The sequence below is a fragment of the Xyrauchen texanus genome, chromosome 38 (genome assembly GCF_025860055.1).
Source record: "Xyrauchen texanus isolate HMW12.3.18 chromosome 38, RBS_HiC_50CHRs, whole genome shotgun sequence".
NCBI classification, from domain to species: domain Eukaryota; kingdom Metazoa; phylum Chordata; class Actinopteri; order Cypriniformes; family Catostomidae; genus Xyrauchen; species Xyrauchen texanus.
Window position 1 is genome coordinate 11,667,029 of NC_068313.1, and position 19,888 is coordinate 11,686,916.

The following is a 19,888-nucleotide window of genomic DNA, read 5'->3' on the forward strand; positions in this document are numbered from 1 at the left end:
CTGGTTGTGGCAGACCAAACTAAAACAGCCTAATTGTGGGTAGGAGGATAAATTAGGTGTAAGCCTGGCTAAATAGATGAGTCTTTAGTCTAGACTTAATCTGAGGGAGTTGTGTCTGCATCGCGAGCAGTGTTAGGGAGACTATTCCATAGTTTAGGAGCCAAATATGAAAAGGATCTACCTCCTTTTGTGGATTTTGATATTCTAGGAGCTATTAACAGGCCAGAAGTTTGCGATCGTAATGATCGTTATAGAATATAGCATGTTAGAAGGTCACTTAAATACTAAAGCGGAGCTAGACCATTCAAAGCTTTGTATGTAGTTAACAGAATTTTTTAATTATTCAGAAATGTAACAGGTAGCCAATGTAATGATGATAAAATGGGGCTAATATGATATATAAAACCTTTATTTTATATATAAAACCTTTGGTAATAAATGTTTTTGTCAATAATTTCACACTGCACAATTACACCCTATTGTAATTGTCAGGATTATTACTTATAATATTCTTCCACCTCAAACTGTTTGTGTATGCCATGCCATAAGGCCTTGAGACTTGAAACTTTGGGGAATGGTTGTACTCCAGCTGGCTAGCCATACGAATGGAATTGGCCCACAGGTGGTGCTATAATGAACAAAACAAAACAAAAATCAAAGTTTGGGCCATAACTTTTGTACCGTATGGGCTAGAAACTTTCTTTCCAATGATTCTTTGGCCAATTTTTGCTCCCACCACTCGATTTCCCACTATTTTGGATTGTTTAAAGAAAACTCAAAATGAACTAGTCCTAGGCCTTTCGCCCGATCGGAACCAAACCAATGCAGAAAGATTCAGCAGAGTCCTAATATGAATGTTATTTAAAAAACTTGAACTTTTGATTCATTGTTGCAACGGTATGCCAAAACATATAGCACGGATGGCCACTTTACGTAAACAGTTATAACTTTTGAACGGAATGGCATATTGTCACCAAATTTGGTACACATATGTATGGGGTCAATCTAAGAACACACCCATACACACACAAACATTGCATGCCTCAAGGTCCATTGATGTCACTCAGATCGTTCATTAAATAATTGAGATTATTTAAAAAACTTACTTTTGCGAACTATTCCTATTTTTTTACACAACAGCAACAAAACCTGTACATGAAGAATCTTTGGACAGCCTAGATCCATAATTAGATATATATAAAAAAAAAACTTTTTATTTGGCATGGCTATAACAGGGTAATTTAAGGATATGGGTGTGGCCTAGATTACTCAAAAGCCAATAACTGCTAAAAGATTTGCTTTATTATCATCAAATTTAGTATGCATCCGAAATATCATGTTGAAGAAGCATGCAACATTTGGTGGAGCTCGGACTATAGGTGGCGCTATAACTAGTGATGGGTTCGTTTGTAGGTGAATGTTGGGATGAGATCAGAAGAGCTGGATCTATTAATGAAAATATATAAAAAATTAAGATGTGAATAATCAAAAGAATTAAATGTATAGAATTAACTAATTCAAAGAATGAAAAAAGAAATATATATATAAAACATAGAACTTTTTATTTAGAATGGCTATAATAGGGTAATTTAAACATATGGGTTTGGCTTAGTTTACCCAATAGCCAATAACTCCTAAACAAAGTCTAAGATAATATAAAATTTAATAAAAAATGTTTACGTGATTCCTAAGAAGCCTGCAAAATTTGGTGGAGATCGGACAATAGGTAGCACTTTAATAGTCAGAAATATGAAAAACATTATGTCTCTGTGCCATAGCCTATGGTAATTTACCTGACAATGCTGAAAATGATCTTGCTTTATCTCTATTTTACGTGCTTACGGGCTGTCAGAATAATGCTTAATAATTTGAAGCACAATCACTTAAAGGCCCTATGCCGCTTGAATTTTTATAATTGCTGCTTGCAGTTATATTTTAATTTGATTACATTTGAAAAGGATTACATTTAATTTAACTCAAGAGTTCCCAGTCATGAAAAACCTGTAAATATCATGGAATTTTTAAAGGTTTGGTTTTCAGGTCTGGAAGAGTCTTGAAAATGACTACAGTACACTTTTTAGTTTTGCTCAATTATAAAATATTTTGTTGTTTTAGATATTGCTCTATGTGAGTGGAATCTTAAAAATCCTTATCCAGTCAAAAGTCATAAAAGGATCTAGGAACCTGTATAAGTTTGGACACAAATATAAAATCAACTTCAAATCAATAATCATGGAGTTATTCCTGTACCCCTACCCCAAAATTACCACCATATCTTCACTACTCCTCTGTGGTTTTGTTCTTTAGAACTTCTTTTTGTTTGGGCAGTTTTGAACATGTCCAGACATTTAAGAGGGTGTATTGGCTTGGATTGTGGGAACAATGCTGGTAGTATAAAGTAAACTTGTGTATGCTCACATTGGTGCAAGGAAACCAGAGAGCGGTACCGCAGAGAGATGCTGGCACATGGGGGAGCGAATGAGCCAATGCTGATGGTTGAAGGTAAGCAACCGACTCACTGCTTTCACTGGAGGAGACACAAGTCTGCATGGAGAGAATGAAGGCAGTGGTGTTTCTTTGTTCCTGCTATTGTGATTGCCTGTTTTTCCACTTACCAAAAATGCCCCTAGGAACGTGCATTCATACGGCAACCACCAGTATAAGTGCAAGATAACATCTGTTCAATTATGTCTAATAATAGCATAGTATTTACATGTGGTTCTTTACTAAAACAGTACTTTACAAGCCTTGTTCAGTACCCATAATTGACCTGAACACCCTGTGGATCACTCATAGAAAGATGAAAAGGAGAAATTGCAACGCTCAATATGGTGGATGTAGGAATGGAAGACCCACCTTTGAGTTAAAGGAATAGTTCACCCAAAAATGTAAATTCTCTCATCATTAACTCACTCTCATGCTATCCCAGATGTTTATGACTTTCTTTCTTCAGCACAACACAAATTAAGATTTTTAGAAGAATATCTCAGCTCTGTAGGTCCTCAATGCAAGTGAATAGTGAAATACGGGTTTCAACGGGGTCCAAAATGTTTAAAAATGCATGTGACCACATTGCATTTGATGTGCAAACACTAATCTGTCCTGATGCATCCCAGACATCAGTGAAGCAACACCCACTAACAAGTCAATCAAACACTGTGTTAAAACAGGAGTTTTAAACTATACCACTTACATGCAGCTTTACAAGGAAATAAATGTCCAATCTGAAAATGTGTAAACAGGGTCAGTTCTGGTAAGCTGAAATGTTTCTTGATGGGGTTTCAACTAAAAGGGCTTTTATCTTTTACAGCTAAGGAAAAACTCTATTCACTGCCAAATGATTAGACTCTGTGCATGTCAGCATGACTCAGACAGACTTGGATTATACCAGATTAATTATGCTATACAGAGTTGATAGAATGCTTAATCCATGTTTGACTTCATGATCCGGGCATTAAGAAAACATTTCAGTGACTTAAGATGTATGCATGGAAGAAGTTGTGAATATAAAACAGTTTTTAAGGCGTTTGTAATCAGATGATTTGCAATTCTGCAAACTATTTTACTATTTAAAAAATATAAATAAATATATTTAATTTTTGAATTGTGAAAATTTCCATGCCAGTTACTTAATAATTTGTATTTGAATAAACATAAATTAAATGCAGTACAACAAATACTACCATGATATACGATATATATATATATATATATATATATATATATATATATATATATATATATATATATATATATATATATATATATATGCAAATAGTGCAAAACACAATTTCTTATTTCTGTTTTTTTATTTTTTGAGTGAAATGTGTCCTAGACATATAGTGAGATTCATCTATGCATCAATACTCAAATCTTACAATTATGTTTACATTAATAAATTTTTTGTTAGTTCTCATTGTTGAATAAGGCTACAAGCCACATGATTCCTGTTTACAATGGTTGACTGCTCTTACTAACCTCATAATCCTTGCTACTTTTTTTTTTATATATAAAGCCTTTGGGGCCTCTAATTTTAATTACAGTCAGTGATGAAGTAATTTCAGCCTGCGGGTAGATCATGAGGTTATTGCTTACAATTCGTGACATGTTTCAAAAACTTACAAACGTAGAAAGAAGTCAAAGCTGTGGAACAACCAGAAAATGATTTCAGCAGCCGGCAGGGACACTGTAATTATCTTCTTAGTCTGAACACATTAAAGTCTAAGCAATATGCAACACAACCAGAGTATAGGCAACTATAACTCACTGTGCTGAGCTTGCTTAAATAATTACATAAATATTAAAGGGATAGTTTACCTACAAATTAATATTCTGTCCTCATTTACTCAACTTTGTCATTCCAAATTACTTTCTTTCATTTATGTAATGCAAAAAGTTAATGCAAGTTTTGTTAAGAATATCCTGGTCACTCACTTCCATAGAATGAAAGTGATTCAGCACTGGGGCTGTCCAGCTCCAAAATAACAAAAAGCACCAAAATGTAAGTTATTATTCACTGATAATCTTCACCTTAACTGTATATGATACCAATATTGTGCTTTTTTTGGTTATTTTGGAGCCTGACAGTCCTAGTCCTTATTTGGTTTCATTATATAGGAAAGAGCGGCCAAGATATTCTTCAAAATGCATATTATGTGTTGCATGAATGAAACAATGCCATATGGGTTTTCATAAAATGAAGGTGGGTAAATTGACTCAATTGTTATTTTTTTGGGTGAACTCTCCTTTTTATATAAATGTTTTTGTTGCATATTAAGGACTTTATGTATTTTATGCTTTTTCCTCATTTGACCTCTCGATCATCTTGTCCTTTTTTCACATTCAGATTAAGTCATGTTCCACCATGTCTGGCTGTGCCCACGTAACCGCACAACTTCAAGGTGTGGCACAGCCCACGGGAGCCAAAGAACAGCGTTTAAACAGGGATTAATTGAGGAGAGATGAGCCTGCCTCACTTTGATGTGTCCTCGATTTCATTATCCTCCATTCCAAGCCATTGGCTATTCTGACCAATCAAAGTGAGCATTCTCATCCTATTGTGCTCTTTGGATAAATGAGTGTTAGCATGGAGGAAAGCTTGCCAGGCATTTGAAAAGGCATGTTGGCCATTCGTTCTGTGGTTGACCTCCATTTCAAAACATACACAGCTGGGTTATCAAGGACAGCTTGCATCAGAAGTCCCTTTTGATTTGTAACTAAACACATTAAACACACCTGACTTGGTAAATAAGGTGACTTTAATGCTGTCCCTACCTATATCGTTTGATCCTGTCTACCATATAATCTTGTTCCCATAAAAAAAAATAAAAAAATTATTACTTGGTTTACTTACGATTATAAGGATGACCTTTGACCATGTAGCCTTGGTTGTTTTAAATTATTCATGTATTTACATCCCCCCTGACCAGCAATACATTCTTGTGATATTAATTAAAACACATCAACTAAAACCTCAGTAAACAGTCAAAGTAAGTTTGTAATACACCTTTGAGTGATTTTGAGAACAAAGAGTTCAGTTGACCCTCATTCTCTCCACAAAAGTCATGTCAAAAATATTCAACCCCTAAGGTTTCATTTGTGGAGCATCCTTTACCCTCATCCTCTAACATCAAATAAATGCTTCAGGTAAGTGTTCTCAGGCTTCAGACACCTCTCTATTGGAATATTTACACATTTCTCATGAGAAAAAGCTTCCCGCTCATTGGCATTCTTTGGTTTTTGTGCTGCCACTGCTTCCTTGAAATCCCAACAAACATTTTCAATGGGATTTTAATGATGGACTGAAAGGGTCATTTAAGGACATTCCACGACCCATCCCTGAACCAGATTTTGGACAAATTGGATGTATCCTTGGTGTTATTGACTTGCTGGCAAGTCCAGTGATCACAAGCTTCAATTTGCATTCTGAAGCATCACATTTTTGCCAAAATGGCCTGATACCTTAAAGAATCCATGGCTTCAGTCACATAGTCATGATAGCCAATTCATGCAGCCACAAATCACCCCAAAATTGGACTGACCCACCTTCTTGCTTGACTGTGGAGATGGTGTCGTTCTTGTCATCACCTTGCCGTTCTTACTCCAGATGTACTGCTGACCCATTGGTTTGAAACTAATTTTTTAGTTTAGTGTCATACGTCAATAAAACCTTCTTCCAGGACTCCACAGGTCTTTCCAAATTGCTTCTTGAATACTCAAGTCAACATTTTTCTTGATGAGGTTTTGCTTTCTTCCACACCTAAGAAGGTTGCTGTTGTACCATATTTAAAAAATGAATGAATGATGCTGCCAACTTAGTCTATTGGAAATTGAAGTGCCTTGGAAATGTACTTTTAGCCATGGTCTTTTCTTGTGAAAGGAAATAATCTCCTCTATTAGCTTTTGTGCTTTTAAAACTTAAATAAGTACCATTGTAAAGTGATGGCTTAATTTTGATTTGAAAACAATTACTCATGTAGCCTTTCATATTTAAGAAACAACTACATGCATTATGGGTTGAACAATTATGACATGGCTGTATTTAAAAAAAATCCTGCTATTTAGAAATATTATGTTATATATTCACACTATGACATTGAATATGTCACTCAACTGATATAGATGTAATCTTTAAAAATTCTGGGTCATCAGAATAACTTAACTTTGTAAATCCTTAAATTATTGAATATTTTAGATTGCAATTGTGCGTGTGTGTATACATACTCAGTATATATATAATTATTAAATAAATTATTGTAAATGTATACATATACAGTATACACACACATTAATATATTTAATAATTACATATATATACACACACACAGTGTACACACATTAATTTATATAACAATGATACATATATACACACACACACACATTAACGTATTTAATCATTTAAATATATATATAACACAGTATACACACATTCATTTATATAATAATAATAATTTGAATAATTATTTAATATTTTATTATATAGTGATACAATTTTATATATATATATATATATATATATATATATATATATATATATATATATATATATATATATATATAATATTCCTCTAAAAAATTATTAATCTGACATCATTTATTTACCCTTATATTTTTTTCAAACCTGTATATGTTTCTTTCTTCCGTGTAAAAGGAGAAACCTATCAGAATGTTCATGCTGCTCTTTTCTATACAATCAAAGTGAATGGGGATGAATGCCGTCACGTTTCACTTGCACTTCGTATTTGCTCTCCAATCTAATTTTTTGAGAAAATGAAAAAATATTTTCAATGAATAACTGCTTAAAGTTTGGTCTGTGTTTCAACTAAAGCTATTTTTGGGCTTCAGACTTAATGAACAAGTTGTATGAAAGACTTTCATCCTGCTTTTGTGGTGCTTTTTAAGCCTTTTGGTGCTTGACAGCATCAGTCCCCATTCACTTTTTATTGTATAGAAAAAGCAGCGTGAACATTCTACTTTTTCTGTTCCACAGAAGAAAGAAAAACGTCTCGGTTACTGATGTAACCTCCATTCCCTGATGGAGGAAACGAGACGTTGTGTCGATGAGTTGACACTAGGGGTCAGCCTTGGGAGCTCAGACATCTCTGATCTTTTTAGAAAAGGCCAGTGGGAATTGGCATGTGGGATTTGCATTTCAGCGGTTGGTTCAGTGTTGGTTCAGTGTTTGTGTCGCGAGGAGCATGAGGTCTGAGAACCAAGTCCGGGTGGGTCAGTAAGGGGCCACTAAGAGGATCTGCTCCTCATCCTCCCTGACCTTGCACAATGTCTGTGGAAGTAGACACACTGGGGAAAAGCATATTTGCTTGGCCGCAGGCGCCAGTTGTGCACCATGGCATCTGTGCCGAGGGGAGCCTCGGCCAGAGAGTACCAAAGCGGGCAGTGGGAGGATTCTGGGGAAGCAAACAGGTCTACCTGTGTTTGGCTGAATCGACTCCAGATCAGCTGGACCGCCTGAGGGTGGAGTCTCCACTTTCCCCTGAGCGTAACCTGTCGCGACAGCGCGTCCAATGTGCTGTTGAAGTGGCCCGCAGCGACTTGAGGCTGACTCAAAGAAGGAGACGACGGGCGAGTTGTGACATTCAACAAGAGCGTAAACCTTCTTGGCAGTTGATGTATGCAATCGTCGCTGTGTTGTTTGTCCAGACCAACACATGTTTGCCCTGGATCAAAGGCAATAGCCTTCTCAGGGCAAGTAGTACCCCCATCAACTCTAGGCAGTTGATGTGCCAAGACAGACACATGCCGGCCAAGGGCCGGCAACTGAGTGCCCACGGCGCCCCAGCCATGCTGGGAGGCATCTGTGGCAACCACGTTGTGCCTGGCGACCTGCCCGTAGGAACGCTAGGTCTGACCAGGGGGTGAATAGACGGCGACAAGCCTGCGTGATGAGAAAACAGTATGTGCCGTTGTGCCATGCTTGTCTATCGACTCAGGTCTGTAGCTAGAGCTGAAGTGGTCTCATATGCATCAACCCAAGCGCCGTAACCGTCGCTGAGGGTGCCAAATGACCCAGGAGCCTCTGAAAGGATTTCAGCAGGAACAATGTTTTCTGTCTGAACGCATGCAGACAGTGCAGCACCGAATGTGTGCTCTTGTTGGTGAGGCGTGGTATCATCAAGACTGAGTCTAACTCCATACCACGAAAAGAGATGCTCTGAACCGGGGTGAGCTTACTATTTTCCCAGTTGACCCGAAGCCCCAAACGGCTGAGGTCCCTGAGCACCAGGTCCCTGTGAGCACACAACAAGTCCCGCGAGTGGGCTTGGATTAGCCAGTCATCGAGATGTGGACACCCACTTCCCTTAGCGGGGCAAGGGCTGCCTCTGCGACTTTGGTGAAGGTGCAAGGGAACAAGGACAGGCCGAAGGGGAAGACTTTGTACTGGTATGCCTGACTCTCGAAGGCAAACCGGAGAAAGGGTCTGTGTCGAGGAAGAATCAAGACATGAAATTACGTGCAAACCAATCCAGATGACGGACACTCGCTAAAATGCATCTGCGTGAGCATCTTGAAAAGGAGTCTGTGCAAGGCCCGGTTCAGAACTTGCACGTCCAAGATTCGCCTCAACCTGCCGCCTTTTTTGGGTACGATTATGTAGGGGCTGTATAACCCCTTCCTCATCTCGGCTGGAGGGACAGGCTCTATCGCATCCTTCCATAGAAGGGTGGCGATCTCCGCACGCAAGGTAGTGGCACTCTCGCCGCAGTGAAGCGGACGCTGTTGAACCTGGGCGGGCGTCTGGCAAACAGAATCACATAGCCAAGTCGGATGGTCCTGATCAACCAGCGCGACGGGTTGGGGAGTGCAAGCCACGCCCGCAAGTCCCAGGTCAGGACTACCCTCGTGTAGTATTCTTAGTGCCTTGGCTTGGTGCACCTGCAGGAGCGCCATGGCATGCAAGGTGGAAGTGGCGTGCCCAGCAGCGCTGTAGGTTTTAGCTGTCAGTGATGGCACAGGTGCACCACAACCGCTTGTTCCACTTGGGGAATCGCCGTGAAGCCGACTTGGAAGGTCATGACGAGAGTGAGTAAATTATGACAGAATTTTTGGTTTTGGGTGAACTATCCCTTAAAAGTAAAAAGGAATTAAAAATAGTTCATCTCAGACATTAAACTCCACCTAAAAGCCCAAAGGAATTGTACAAAAGAATCATTACCACAACTCGTTCAAACCTGATAGTTTTGTGTATTCCTGCTCGGGCACTCACATTGACACATTTTAATTCCAAGAAATCATTTTTATTATTATTGTTTAGCGCTAAGTTCAGGGGACCTTAATTTAATAGCCCAATGCTTGAGCATCAGAACTATCAATCTCACAAAAGATTTATCTGAAACTGCTCAAAACCAAGAGAAACATTTGTGTAGATCCCATTAAACATGAGGATGTAATTCAGGTCCTTTAATTCTATAAAAGCAAAAAGAAATCTTACTAGGTAAGGATCTTCATGGATATTTTTGTTTGGAAAAAGAAAATATGGGTTTGGACACTCAAAAATCCCCTCTAGAGTAAGTTCAGGAAATTGCCGTCATTATGGAAAGTGGCACTGAAGCTGCAGACTAGACCAGTTTAGTGTGATCCACTCTGAGATTAATGTGTGTCTCATATCAAATATTTTTGCAAAGACTACACATGTGATTATTTCTCACTAAAATCATAATCTATCCTCGTGCCTTCAAGCAATAAAGTTTTCTTTCTTCACAATGGCAAGATTTATTTTGTTTGACTCTTTCATGTCCAGGTCAGGTCAAGTAAATTGTAGACAACTGGTGTGTGACTGTTTCGGCATAAAGGCATATGAATATGATTGATTATAGACAGTAATATAAATTATTATTATTACTATAATTGTATCAAATGTTTTCTGCATTGTTTAAAAAAATAATAATTTTTTCAGCCTGGACCAATCAGGCCAGAAGTTTAGATTTTTATTTGCCCTGCCAATATTATTCTCTAATTCAATAACTCTACAGTTACCTTGAAAACAATGGCAGATGATGCTACAATCACATTACTGATTGTCAACCCATTCTAACCAGTGCTTCCATTTTTATCAAGTCATTCTCTAATTTTGACAAAACCTAATGTAGCCAGAGGGTTATACAGAAACAACATGGGATACAAAAATATAGTTTGGGGTTTTATTCTGACTGCTGTCTCGGGTAAAGGACAGCGGTCAATGGGGCCCTATAGAAAAAGAGAATAGTAAAAAAGAAAAAAAGAGCAAAAATTATTCAATGAATTTCAGCACAATGAAACTCCTTAGAAAAAAATATGGTACAATGAAATACAAAAATGAAATATGGTAGAGGCAATGTATCTTAAATACATGAAAATACAAACAGGGCATTATCCTACCCATATGCTTCAGCATACATCAGGGGTGTCCAACCTTTTTCGTTCGAGGGCCAAATGCAGAAAAAAATAAAGTGCTGGGAGCCGCATCCGTGTAATAATTAAAAAAATGGCTTGAAGCGGGGGCCTGGGTAGCTCAACAAGTAAAGACGCTGAATGCCACCCCTGGAGTCGTGAGTTAGAATCCAGGTCTCTATAATGTGGTTCGCTCTTGGTGGGGCGTGTGGTGAGTTTTGCTTAGATGGCGCGGAGAATAGCGTGAAGCCTCCACACGTCCCTGTGGTAACACGCTCAACAAGCCACATGATAAGATGCACGGATTGATGGTCTCAGATGCGGAGGCAACTGAGATTTGTCCTCCACAACCAGGATTGAGGCGAGTCACTACGCCACCATGAGGATTATGAGTGCATTGGGAATCGGGCATTCCAAATTGGGGAGAAAATGGGACGAAAATAAAAATTGGCTAGAAGCTGCTAGATTTTCACTAAGCATAATCTTTATATTGTTCGCTTAATTTAATGCCAGTTTTAATCATAATTTGTGCTCTATGGTATGCTTCTGTAGGCAGTGGCGCAAAAAGTGGGTATGCGCTATATGCGGCGCATAGGGGCGCCGCACCATGGGGGCGCCAAAGCGATGGTAAAAAAAAAGTTTTATAAATTTATATAAAATTTATATAAAAGTTATATAAGTTAAATATAAAAAAAGTTATATACATTTTAGAGGACTAACAGGCTAGAGTAGGCGCCGGCGCCCTCATAAGATTCTATCATAGAATTTATTTTGACAGAAGGGTAATATCGCGACGCGAGCGCTGAGTGAGCAGCAGGAGTGAGTTGTCGTTAAAACTCAAAGATGGATAAAGCAAAAAAGCTGTCGGGGGCTAAAAACAGAAAAAGAAAGAGGGAAAAGGAGATTGCATGTAAGGGATGCGACAGCAGCTTAATAAGTGGATGGTGAAAGGCAACAGGTAGGATTTAAAGTGTGACATCTGTGCTTGGAAGTTTGCAAATATTCATGTTAACAGACTAGCTAGCGTTAGCTAAGACTGGGAATGTAGCAGCCAGAATATGTAGCTAGCTAGCTTAGAATATGCAAAACCGAGGTTGCTGAGCTGAAAACTGAAAAATATAAGGAAGCATGTACGATAAATTACAAGAATCTGGAAAACAACTAATGCAATATCTCTGGTTTACCATGGAATCATGCATAGATTTGCTAGCAAACTTGGAGGCTTGCAAATATTAATGTTAACAGACTGGCAAGTGTTTGCTAACTTAATGCAAAATAATGTTGCTGATATTTACATTTAGATTTTGGTTAAACCCTATGGTAGGGTCACATCTCTCTCTCTCTCTCTTTAAAAATCTGTGCTATGTGTGTGTGTGTGTGTGTGTGTGTGTATATATATATATATATATATATATATATATAGCACAGACCTTTAAAGGAAGAGAGAGATGTGACCCTGTAATTACATATATATGTGTGTGTGTGTGTAACATTTTGGATTTTAAAAAGTACAAATATGGCAATGTCATTTCAACAGCAGCACAACCTTACTGCATAATAGTTGTCTTATATGATGCCATCACTAGGCTGATTTAAGAATTGAATTTAGGCTGCTTTATTTAACAGTGAGTTCATTTCTTTCAGGTGTGAGGATGGTGGATCAGGAAAGACAGGGGAAGGCAACAGGTAGGTCTAACATTAGGTGGAAGTGTAGAGGGAGCCACTTGATACCAACATATTAATTTATTAATATTATTGATATGGAAAAAGTAATATGGAAAATCTATTACATAATGTTTGTTTGACAATGAAGAGACAGACATGATGGTGGCGATGGCATCAAGTATAGAGGAGACCAGTGATGACATCAGGTAGGAGTTATATTAGTTAGACTACACAAAACTAAATGTCCAGTATGTTTTGAAGTTATGTTGACCAACCTATTTTCCAAATGTAACAGTAGCCCTGAGAGTTTTCCTGACAATGCCTATGACAGTTGCCTCTGCGGAGAGATCATTCAGCAAGCTAAAGCTGATAAAGACATACCTTCGTTCCAACATGAGTAATGATCGCTTAACCCAATTAGCAGTCATTTCAATTGAAAACAGTGTGGCACGAACCATTTCATTCTATGCAAAACTAGATATATGGGCAAGTGAAAAGGCACGCCATGTTACAATTTAGTAGAAACTAAAGAGCGCTTTTGAATGTTTGGTAGCAACATTGTTACTTGGATTGGGCATCGAGAATCAGTGACTGACTAGTTCTAACTGTTTATTCTGTTTGTAACTATTTATTATTTGTTAACATTGATTATAATAATATATATATATATATATACTGTGTGTGATATATATATATATATATATATATATATATATATATATATATACAGTATTTTTTATTTTTAAAATATTGTTGCTGCATACCCCTCTAACACTGGGTAGTTGCGCCCCTGTCTGTAGGCCCTACATGTAAATAAAGGATAGGATATTTCACTAACAAAGAACTCTTATAATGGAAGAGTGATGCATCTTTTACAAAATATTATACTCACTTATTCACATTTTTATCTTTTTGACATCCATTCAGTGACACTGAAAAGAACATACAGATCTGCTATTGAGTGTTGGGTGTGACCCATCACAATAATCAGAATCTGATTACATTTTATCACTTTATGAAGTGATGCAAGGAATTGCTCTCTGTAGCTATACAATAACTTCTGTTCTGTTGTTACTTGTGTTACAAATATGATTTTAATTTGATCAAAAATTGTGCTTCATTTTATTTAGTATATGTGCATGTGCAAGCTGCGTGCACACATCAGGCACAGATGTGCATGTGTTTTAAAATCGCCATGAAATCAAAATTAAAGCTTTGCTGCTTTTAGTCTATATTTATTCCTGTTATGTTCATCAAATATAGTGTACTTCAAAATGCTGACCAAATTCGTTTTCAGAAGGTATAAGCATTTAGAATCAGCAGTCATTCTCTTCTGGCTTGACACTCCGAGTCACAGTCATGATGACACGGATTGCATGAGAAAATTTCACCAATCAAATGCTTTCTAGAATGAGAACACTTGTCTGGCTGTGTTCTAACTGACGCTGATCATACTTCAAAGGAGCACAATCCATGTTGTAGTGTCAATTCCAAGCAGATTTTACGATAAGAATCACTTAAAAAATAAACATTTTGACTTACCATTATCACCTTTCAGCCTTCTGAAGCTCTCACAGTTGAGGGTAAATGTCTTCATATTGAATAGGGTATAGGAATGATGACATCTAAATAAGACACATAACTTCCGTTTCATGGCGACTTTTAAGCGCTCTTCTCTACAGTGCGTCCTCACTCAAATGCCGCTGGGAAGCCTGTGAATCTTTTTCTTGTTTCAATGAAATATCAGAACGAACCAATTAATTACAGTATACTTACCAGTGTTACAGAGGACATTGTGGAAGAGTATGCTCGGTTCGTGTGTTTCTGTGTACGCTCAATAAACTCTGTTTAGCCGCTCGCACAACAGCAGCTCTACTCATTCAGTATGGGGATATTTTAAGAAGAACAAGTACATGAGTAAAGTATCTAACCTGATGTCAATCCTTTAATAAATGCATAATTTTTTCTGCGGGGCGCTCATCCTTGGAAATAAGGATTATTCCAAACTCCCGTTGAACTATGCCAGTGGATGAAGCTGGTGACGACAGAGAGTGCACTAGTGGAGAAGATGCACTGTGAATAGCGGCTGCATGATAGCGACTTCCAGTGCCCAGATTAAGAATTTCATTACATTTTTCCATAGTGAGCTTAATTCTGTTCTATGCATTTGTAAAGTATCGCGCGGGCCGCATCAGAGCAGTCTGAGGGCCGCAGATGGTCCATGGCCGTAATTTGGACACCCCTGGCATACATCATCTTAATAGATGCTCATAACATTCACAGCAGTTTATGCATTTCAGTACTTGCTATTCACTCAAGAATGTTATGCATTTAACACATGCTTAAACACTCAGTATTTTACGTATTTTTAACCAGACTTTAAGGACATGTATAACAGTTTCAACAATACCACTCATATTTTATTTTTTATATAAAATATATATATATATATATATATATATATATATATATATATATATATATATATATTATATATATATATATATGTATATATATATATATACATAATTATATATATTTATATATATATATATATATATATATATATATATATATATATATATATATATAATTATGCTGAATAATTCGAATTGTGCAATATTGTGGCCAAATTTCAGGTTTATGATGCATTACATTATTTCAGAGTGAATATTTACATGCCTAATTTGTATAAGTCATTAGAGATTTTGTAGTTTTGGCATGCACACATACAAAACAGGGGGTATATGGGGTTTGTGGGTAAGAATGTTGTTGCATCAGAACTCTTGGTAACTGTGCTGCCTTTTGCTTTGTGTGGACTTGGACTCCTCCGTGTGTGTGTGTGTGTGTGTGTGTGTGTGTGTGTGTGTGTGTTAGAAGTGACCCATGCAGGGAAGGGGGAAGGGAGGAGGGTGTATTTACATTGGCAGCTCTACAAGGGGAAATGAGCAGACTTCAAAGCACCAGTGTAGAGGAATTGTAAATCTAGAGCGCAATCAGGGCAACACACACTGATACTGCCGCCACTGCATTCACAGTGCTGGGAAGAATTTCCTATGTGTGAACAAGTGGTAGATGATATTGTCATTTTAAAATGTGACACAGTGAAGATAAAACCTGAGCCCTACTTCTCTGCCAGAGGAAATGCTACTCGTCCAAAGCAGTTCACCAAAAATGAAAATCCTGTCATAATTTACTCTCATGTTGTTTCAGACCTGTGTGACTGACTTTCTTCCATGAGCACAAAAGGAGATGTTACTCAGAATGTTAGACTCGCTTTAATGCCAAGGCAAAATATATGGTAAACCTTTAACTAAACAAGTAATAAAAGTACACGGGACAATTATATTTACTTTAATTACTTTCATAGTGCAGAAACTTGATAGTGTATATGTAATTGCTGGAATTTGCCCCTCTTGTTTCATGTCCAGACATGTTGCAGAAAAGACTCTCCATCGAGGACTTTGCCAATGCTCTTGTGTCTGACCTCGACCCTGACTTTGAAATGTTCATCATGGCCTCAGAAGGCTGAACTGCAACAATTTAAGTAGAAAAACCAGTGATTTCACAGATGTGCCCTGTGGGATATTTATTTATTTGGGTGAATCTCACAAAATCTGTCAAAAACATACTTTGGTCATGTCCCTCCCTCCCCACACTCGAAAGAAATAGGAAATTATATTTTGCATTCTGGAAACAAAGCCTATTTTTAAGACCCTTAAAATGTTTTTGCATTGTGACATTTAGACAATTAAGCACATTTTCTCTCCTTATCGTAATGCAGAAAAGTGGTACTCTCATTACCGTAATATGAAACAAAAATATGTATAATTGTAAATCATTGTAGTATTAAAATGTATTTTATTAAACTTTTACTGTTATTCAGTAAAAACTATTACAGTAATGAGAATCATAATTGAAAATTATATTGACATTACAAAATGCTAAAAAGAAAACAAAAATCATCCAGATGTCTTAAAGTAATGAGAATTTGGGAGGAAATGTATGGAAGTATTTTAATGAAAAATGTCTTGAAAAAAGCATGCCAGAAATTAGCTTAAAGAGTTCACCCAAAAAAGAAAATTTCTGTCATCAATTACTCACTCTTTTGTCATCACAGATGTGTAAGACTTTCTCTCTTCTGCTGAACTCAAATGAAGGTTTTTAGAAGAATATTTCAGCTCTGTAGGTCCATATAATGCAAGTGAATTTGTGCCAATATTTTAAAGCTCCAAAAGTACATTAAGGCAGAATAAAAGTAATCCATACGACTCCAGTGGTTAAATCCATGTCTTCAGAAGTGATATGATGGCCGTGGGTGAGAAACATATCAGTATGTAAGTTCTTTTTTATACTATAAATTCTCCTCCCTGCTCATTCAATCTCCAATTTCACTTTCAGTCTTGTTTTTGGTGATTCACATTCTTCATGCATATCTCCCCCTACTGGACAGGGAGGAGAATTTACAAAATAAAAAAAAGACTTAAAAATGTATCTGTTTCTCACCCACACCTATCAAATTGCTTCTAAAGTCTTGGCTTAAACCACTGGTGTCGTATGGATTCATTTTATGGTTTCTTTATGTGCATTTTGGAGCTTCTAATTTTTGGTTCCAATTCACTTGCATTATTTGGACCTACAGAGCTGAAATACTCCTCTAAAAATCTTTGTTTGTTTTCCGCAAAAGAAAGAAAGTCAAGCACATCTGGGATGGCATGAGAGTGAGTAAATGATGAGAAATCTTAGTTCACCCAAAAATTATCTCTTTAAATGTTATGAAAATAATGTCACAATGCGAAAACATTTAATGGTCCTTAAAATCGGCTTAATTTTCTATAGGCAACATTTAATTTTCAAATTTAGAAATATGACCTGGACATATTTTCATAAGTATTATGAAAAGTATTTACTGTGTAGTGCAAAAAAATGAAAATGTGAATTAACTCAGGCCTCTGATTGAATCTCTGAAAATACTGTATGTGTTTTTATATGACAACGTGTGTATAATTTTCAGATAATTCTGTAATAAAACTGTTTCAAATGAATATTGCATGGCAGTATTCAAGCATGTTCACTTATCATTTATGATGATGTGAAATAATAACACTCCTGCAAAGTTTATCAAGTTTTATTTACAAATTTGACGAGCAACAAAATTCTTAAAGTTTAACAAACATCATTACCAATAGCAAGAGTGAAGGCACATAATGCAATGCAGTATCTCCATTATAAAAAATATTGTCCTATTTACTATGATACAATATCTACAATTTAACACACTGAAGATTTCAGTCTTCGCCATGAACAGTTTGATCTACATGGAATTTACCACTGAGGTCACAGCTGCAACTAATACCTGCAGAGTAACCTTAACTTCAACCCACCTGAAAAGGTAGTCAGTGCTGGGATATATAACTAGAGGCTAGTTATAATGCTTCCTTTACAAAAGACCTCCAAAAAGCTTCCCTCAGCTTCTCAGAGTTGTTTTGTCTTTTTGTGGTTTTGTTGACACTTATTAATAAAGTCTTTGTTAGACCGCTGTTGGTGAGCTGTCACAGACTGCAGGAGAAAGACGACGAAACACATTTTCAGTGTGTGTGTGTGTGTCCAGATGAATGGTGCATGGTCAAGCACCAATGTAGTGTTTATTTCTAATGTAGTTAAGATTTGGACTGGTAACTAGAGGGCTGCAGTATCAAGGCCTTAATCCAGACAATTGATCCACATGGAGATTGTCCTTAAAAGTGGTTTGAATTAATTTGTCATAATTAGTTTTACCTCTAGGAGCATTCACCTTCAATTATAGACAGTTGGTGCTGTTATAGAAGCCGTCTGTTTGATCCGTCCTCAAGATCTGCTGAAACAAGGCCTGAGCTTTGGAGGTCATGTTCTACATCATCTTCACTGGAGGAACATCTCTGTGTGGACTCTGAGCTGAAGCGGAGATGGTCTGTGGTTCTGCAGTTCTGTGCGGGGGGCCATGCCTCAGAGAGAGACACATCTTCTAAGAGAGGCTGTGGTGCACAACCCACATCTTCTTGACTCGTTCCCAGTGATGGATTCACCAGTCTGTTGGGGAAATAACTTGAAGTGTTACATTTCTCAGTGTATAATTGGTGTTGGGAGGAATGTGTTGTAAGCAACATGTTTTCTATTTCAGATTACTGAAAATAATCAGATTACTTTTTGGCATTATCGAGAAAAGTAATGTTACTTTTTTAATTTACACCATAATACCAAAGTTACTTTTTCAAAAAAGTAACAAGCATTATATTTATCCTCTGACAAATACAAACAAAAACTTCTCTTTTTCCCATAAAATAGTCAGCTTATAAGGTGTGTGTGACAATGTTTGTACACTGCGAGCAAGCTGTGTGGCATAAAGTATTACACATAGTCATGGCGTGCAAACAATTCCAGGGGACTAACAACCTCAAAAACATTCCACTTAGAATAAGAAGCCAATCTTAGTGCCACTTTCTGGAAGATAATTGATGGTGGGATGAAATAACCCACAGGTAATGCTATTTTCCATAACAAGCAACACTGTTAATTAATTGTGATTAATTATTTTAAATAATTACTTTCAGGTGATTAAATATTGAACAGAATGCTCATAAAATAAATTACAGTGAGGAAAATAAGTATTTGAACACCCTGCTATTTTGCAAGTTCTCCCACTTGGAAATCATGGAGGGGTCTGAAATTGTCATCGTAGGTGCATGTCCACTGTGAGAGACATAATCTAAAAAAAAAATCCAGAAATCACAATATATGATTTTTTAACTATTTATTTGTATAATACAGCTGCAAATAAGTATTTGAACACCTGTCTATCAGCTAGAATTCTGACCCTCAAAGACCTGATAGTCTGCCTTTAAAATGTCCACCTCCACTCCATATATTATCCTAAATTAGATGCACCTGTTTGAGGTCGTTAGCTGCATAAAGACACCTGTCCACCCCATACAATCAGTAAGAATCCAACTACTAACATGGCCAAGACCAAAGAGCTGTCCAAAGACACTAGAGACAAAATTGTACACCTCCACAAGGCTGGAAAGTGCTACGGGGAAATTGCCAAGCAGCTTGGTGAAAAAAGGTCCACTGTTGGAGCAATCATTAGAAAATGGAAGAAGCTAAACATGACTGTCAATCTCCCTCGGACTGGGGCTCCATGCAAGATCTCACCTCGTGGGGTCTCAATGATCATAAGAAAGGTGAGAAATCAGCCCAGAACTACACGGGAGGAGCTGGTCAATGACCTGAAAAGAGCTGGGACCACCGTTTCCAAGGTTACTGTTGGTAATACACTAAGACGTCATGGTTTGAAATC

General features: G+C 37.2%; 1 protein-coding gene across 1 annotated transcript in view; it reads right to left on the bottom strand.

Annotated features, from left to right (window-relative positions):
- Positions 1 to 17,216: 17,216 nt before the first annotated feature.
- LOC127631487 (tumor necrosis factor receptor superfamily member 19-like) overlaps positions 17,217 to 19,888 on the bottom strand; it is a 32,193-nt gene continuing 29,521 nt past the window's right edge. Inside the window, exon 9 of the mRNA XM_052109623.1 lies at positions 17,217 to 18,621. Within this exon, the coding sequence (XP_051965583.1) occupies positions 18,372 to 18,621 (250 nt within the window). The 3' untranslated portion in view covers positions 17,217 to 18,371. The remainder of the gene's footprint in view (positions 18,622 to 19,888) is intronic.